The 6,000-nt window shown below is 42.2% G+C and overlaps 1 protein-coding gene across 5 annotated transcripts in view; it reads right to left on the reverse strand.

Moving 5' to 3' along the window:
* LOC141940704 (gamma-aminobutyric acid receptor subunit rho-1) overlaps positions 1 to 3,984 on the reverse strand; it is a 33,307-nt gene extending 29,323 nt beyond the window's left edge. Inside the window, exons 1-2 of one of the 5 annotated variants that reach the window (XM_074862054.1) lie at positions 3,964 to 3,984; positions 3,298 to 3,390 (exon numbers count right to left, since the gene is read on the reverse strand). Coding sequence is in view for 2 of the 5 variants with exons in the window: in XM_074862050.1 (XP_074718151.1) it covers positions 3,298 to 3,419 (122 nt within the window). In the remaining 3 variants the exon portion in view is untranslated. Of the gene's footprint in view, positions 1 to 3,297; positions 3,637 to 3,732; positions 3,778 to 3,963 lie in introns of those variants that run through there. The other 4 variants (XM_074862052.1, XM_074862050.1, XM_074862051.1 and 1 more) reach the window with 4 other exon arrangements.
* Positions 3,985 to 6,000: the final 2,016 nt, after the last annotated feature.

Here is a 6,000-nt window from a genome sequence, read left to right on the forward strand (position 1 = left end):
ACAATATCAGCTAGAATACAAAGGCTGTGGGCTCAGATGGATTTGAGCAAGTGAAAGGACAAGCCCTGGGGCTGAAAACTGCAGATAAAATGATGACTTTTAATTTGAAAGCAGAGTTCAGAGCAAATGAGTCTCCTTGGAAGAAACTAACGCTTACAGAACAGCACCATCAAAAAAACCCAAGCTAAAAGCCTGTGTATTTCCTTTGTCAGCTGCACCATGAGCATCAGGAGCAAAGCTGGACACGTCTGTCAGGGACAACAGGATGCTGGCAGCACACCCAAGGTGGCAGGTCTCTGCAGCAGGTGCCTGTACTGCCTGCCAACACCGGTGGTTGGTGCTGAGCCCTGGCAGTAGGGCAAGCAGATGGCCTTGTGTCCCTAAAGGGCTCCTGGAAGCTAAGGAGGCCATGGGTGCAAATCAAACCACCCTGAGCATCCTGTGGTGGTGTGGAGCCAGCCTTTTCCACTTTGAATAGATTTCCCCCATCAACCTCCACTGAGGCCTGTGGTTCTCTTCAGAAGGTAAAGGCTGCAGTGAAGGGATGGATTTCTATCCTGGTCCTTACCACAAGACTTATGGAGCAAGACGTATCAGTGCTCAGAGAGGAGTAACAAAGTAAATTGCTATAACTTCTTCTTCTGCATAATGGATATTCAGGGCTGAGTGCTGAAGGGAAACAGAGACTAACAAAATGTTCAGGACCAATCTTCACTGCAAGCTTTTTCTGATGTTATATAGCCTCCCCCCTTGCTCTGTTTTTCTTCCAGGATCTAATTCTGTGATGGAAAAAGGCATTGACTTTGAAATGCAAAGGAACCGTGCCTTCTTCAAAACTTTTATATGATCAGCATCTTAAAATATAGGGACCCACACATGAGAGCAAAGAGGACTGGCTGTACCTCTAAGACGAGGTGTCCTGCCATACACAGATGCCGAGTCACATTTGGAAAACATGATCTCCCACTGTAGGGCTGCCACGGAGAAAATAACCACAGTCCCAGGAGGTCAATGGGAGTAACTATGTGTACAGCACCTACATGAGGACTGTACAAATACTGCACCCAGTCCTGATGTCAATCCTGAAAAGCGTTGAAGGGACAGAGGAAAACAAGCAAATGACGGAGTCAAAGCTTGGGAAACATCCTACACTGAGAAATATAAGAAGCTTAATCTGAATATATCTAAGTGGAGATGAAAAAGGGGCTTGATCCACCTGCAAATACCTGGATGGAGAAGAGACAAGCTAGCACAGAACAGGAGCAAATGGATGGAAACCGAAGTTAAAAAATACCTGCAATACTATTCTGAGTTTGACACTGAAGGTAATCATCATAAATTAGGGGTTTGGTGTACAAATCATACAGAAGGTTTTGTTGTTTGTACTTAGCAGGAAATCAGACGGTGACCATAATTGTCCTTTTTTACCTTACAAGTTATAAGGCTGGTAAAACCATTCGGCTCTCACAGCCTATCCCATCACAGGGAAAAGTGAGCACTGTACTGGGCACCACGCTGCTGCTGAACAACCCTACAGCCACATGCCAGCTTTGCTCCTCTCTCCCCATCAACCCTCCTCAGCATCAGTATTGCTCTACTGAGGCAGAAATAGGCCAGAGATTACCTCCCAGGCCAGCGTGGACACACTGGGACAGCGGTGGACCCAGCTTCTCAGAGCTGTGACACCTCAAGGCTTTCTGATGGACTTGTCCTTGTGCAATTGCACTGTACATACAAAGCACAGGTGAAGAGGCAGTTCCTACATGAACTGAATAGCTATTTCTTTTCCATCTTCCCACGTTTTTAATACTCTGCTGCTGTGATTTGTATATTATCATTTAATTGCACTGGCACTGTTAAGCATTTGGTGCAGTGGGAGTTTTCGTTAAAGATTCTAAACAAGAACATGACTGTGCGTATGCATTCCTCTGTGCTGAACGTTTTTCAGCTCAGATGGTGGTACCTTGCTCCTCACCCCTTTATTCTGCTACAGCTAGCATGTCACCACCACTGCCACTGTCATAAAGTCTCAACAAAAATGGAGGTTTCATGACTGTCTTGCATCCATACTGTCTCTGGTAATGCATCCCCTGGAGGCTGATCATGAGCAGAGCCATGCACCCATTTTGCCAGTAATACCTCCACAAAGGTGGTGTCACTGCTAAAGCCATTTCCTATGTATAAACTGGCTCATGGACACCCAAGTGCCAACCTGCAATCACTCTAATATAGCCCTGACTTGCTACAAGGGGCTACAGGAAAACAAAAAGGCACTGCACTTTCCATCCCTTCAACGTTTCAGTCATTTTTCCTGAAGGCTTACAAGAGTGGTTTGAATTCCTCAGGACTGTGACATCCCTGCATTTCCTTCCCCATACACTACAGTACTGATGGTGGCACAGAGTCATTACAGGACAGAAACAGTGACTAGCAAAGCAGAAACAACATAGATTCAGTCTGTCACAAGCAGAAGTACACAACATTTGAAAAGAAAACTGAATGTGTCAGCTATATTCTTAAAAAAAAACCCAAATAATTTTTCCTCCAGATGTACCTTGCTATGTGTCTGAGTATAAAAATCCTCATACAAAGTTCCAAATATTCCCCAAATAGAATATAAGTAATCAGAACTCATTTGTAGCGAAAAGCCTTCCACAACTCAAAACCTCCCAAAATGGCTGTCTACAAGATAGTGGGAGAAAAATGTCACATAGTCTTTTTGTAAGAGAAAGAGAGAGAAAGAGAAGAATAGACAATATTTTAAATAATTTTAAATATCTTAATTCAGTACTCTGAATGATCTTTCTGTTTCCTCTGATGACTGACCACAGCCTTGAAGTTTGCAGAGAGACTTTAATTTTTTCCTCTCAAAAGCTCTATAAAACAAATGGTATGGGAATAACAAAATAAATTCTGAATGTTTTCATTTGAGATCTCAAGTCAATCCGACCTTCAGTGAATGCAACAATCCTCGTGGACCTAAATTTTCTCTCCACTTTCATGTAAATACTCTACCACATTTTCACCACAATAAATATGAGCAAATCCTTCTTTTTTTGCACCCTTTAAAACTTTAAGATACCTCACAAACCCATTTTTGGGGGAGGAGCAATGATTTTCACTGTAGAAAATGCATTAATATTTATTCATTGGCAAAAACAGCAACAGCAAATATTTTTGACTGAGCGATCACAATCTGCAGATGCAAACTCTAATTATGTTAGTCATTATATCTTCACCTGAAACATTACATTTGTCCAGACTGTAGCTATTAGAATGTAAAAAAATGAGACTCACCTGCCTTTTTTGTATACCTCATGTATTTCTTTTCCTTGTCGGTGGGCTCTGCATTCAGTGGATAAAACCCATCCCCACAGCAGGAGGAAGATGCTAAAATACATTTTATGGACAGTCAACATGTTACCTGAAGGTTCTGTATCCAGAAATAGTCCATACAAGAAGAAAAAAAACAAAATGTAGATCCTGTTCCTCTTTTTAAGACATTATCGGTCTGATCATTATTGGAAGGATGTTTACTCATACAAAAAATCATCCTGCAGTATTTAATCTGGACAGTGGGGAAAGCAATTTCCACTAAACCTATAAATCCTTCTACGTCAGATGGCAGGGATTTTCTAGCAGTGTTGAATTCACGTATTCTCAGAGAACAATTATTTTTCGTCCAAACAGGCTATTTTATAAATTGGTTTAAATTGAACCCTTTTCAAGTACCTGTGGGATATGGCATGTAGATATTTCTGCCTGGTTAACCAAAGTAATGCAGCTGGTCAGACAGGTGTCATTAGTCGCTCTTCAACCACCAAACTTATTTGTGTGGCAGTGATGTTTGTTACAGGCATTGCAATAGATTGAAAAGTGTAAATAAAGATATATCAATTTCCACCAAAAACTTATTTCAATTTAGCTCTGCAAACAGTATTTTGATCCTGTGTGTTTTTCTACCTTGATTTAATACACAGTGGTACTCTGGCTGGAGTGGTCAGTGCTTTCAAGACTTGTGTCATATACCTCACTGCTCTGCTGAGCAGGGTCTCTGGAAAGTATCCTGGTGTGCAGAGGAAGTGGGGAGGACAGCATGGGGGAGATAGCTCTCCTCTCTGCACAGGGCTCTTTGGGGGGATCCTGCTGAAGCAGAACAGCAAATGTCAGAGCTGCAGGAGAGCTCAGGGAGCTGGTGTGCTGGGTCTCATGTGGCTGACAAAATCCTCATTGGTGCTAAAGAAAATAAACCAGCATGGCCAGAAATACATGGTTGAGCCAACCACATTGCCCATCTCTTTGGAGTTCACCCCCTCCCTGCATAACCCACAGCTCCATGTTTACTACTCTGTGCCTTCCCCCAAAACCTTACAGCTCTGGTCCCACTTGTGCCTTATTATAGAGATGTTGCCCTGTGTTCAGCAGACACCACCAGCCTTGTCCCATCCCTTTGCTGACAAGGCTCTTCTGCCTCTGCCTGTTACCCATGGATTTCTATTTTAGAGCAGTTTGTCAAGTCACCCATCTCTTTTCATGAAAGCCCTTTCTAGAAACCCTGGGGAGCTGATCTCTACATGGTCTGAGTTGCCGTGGCTTTATTGACTTCAACGTGCATTTACACTGCCTCGGGATCCACAGGAACAACACATCAAAAATCACTGAAATTTCATTCCATCAACTAAAATTCAATTTAATGATTTGCTGGGTTAAAACATTTCCTACACAAAGTCACACAGGATTCAAGAGATGGGCAATCAGTTACCAGCAGTCTACTGCAATGGTTAATCACTGTTGCTGTTCAACGTTGTACCCATCTTATCTTTAAAAATTACCTGCGTTCAGTTTCCACTTGTGGGAGACATCAGCCTGTCAGCCTTGCACAGACTCTGAGGAGCAGCAAGGCTTTGATAAGAAACAGGCCTTGGAAGAAAGGTAAGGAACTGCCGAGTTGTGCCAAGGTGGCAGGGGAAAACAACGGACAGCTGCAACACTGAACTGTGGAAAAGTACTGAACTGTGAGAAGTTACCGCCGCGTGAACAGCGCGTGAACAAGGTGATTGGTCTGCACAGCGCGTGTTAGAGTGGTCTTATGCTGATAGGAGAAAAGGTCGATAGCTGTCTAACTGCTGATTTGCTAATTATGAAGTAAGAGCTTTAACCATAGTATAAATATGTACTATTGTAATAATAAAGGGTCTTTCCTTCTGCGCTTCAATGGAGAGTCTGTGCCTCAATTGCCACATTCACTGATTCACATATCCTTCTCAAGGAGAATAAAAGTACCTTAATAACTGTTCTTTTCACCTGTGGTGATATTAGATATACTCTTCTCAGTCTTTGTAATAATCTATATAAAGTTTTATGATGTCTTTCATCAAAGGAACTTTTGAAATACATTTTTGTTACTTCATACACATCATTAAAAAATGCTAGTCCATTGCTTATGCACCAGAGGAGCAAAGGGGATTGACAAGCAATGGATAGCTATGAATTCACTCAGCTGGCCTGGAAAAGCTGGAGGTCCCTTGGTACACATGAGAGGAGGGAAACATTCAGCCTCTCACTAACAGAGGGAATTTACTAAAAGAAGATATAGAGAAGGCCAAAAAATGTATTCAAATCCCCTTGTTTGAATTGTTGTTCATAGAAAAGTTCAAATATGAGCAATTCATAGAAAAATCCTGGAACAAATGATCAACTTCTAAACTCCTGGATGAAAATGGCTGGATGGGGGATAGACACGGGCTCATGAAGAACAAACAAGTTGAAAAAACTTCATTTCTTTCCCTGACAGGCCATCAGGCTTCATATCTTGGGGAGAAGCAGTAGGTTTAGATAACCGTCAACACCATCTCACACAACATTCTCATAAGCAGGACAGGGAAGCATGGTCTTGATGAAATATTTGTAGGACTGATGAAAAACATTGCTAGCTTTAGCTTGGTTTATCTTGCTGTACCTCAAGAGCAGTTATCCATGACTCACTATCAACATGCAAGA

This window comes from Strix uralensis, chromosome 3, assembly GCF_047716275.1.
Source record: "Strix uralensis isolate ZFMK-TIS-50842 chromosome 3, bStrUra1, whole genome shotgun sequence".
In the NCBI taxonomy this organism is placed as follows: domain Eukaryota; kingdom Metazoa; phylum Chordata; class Aves; order Strigiformes; family Strigidae; genus Strix; species Strix uralensis.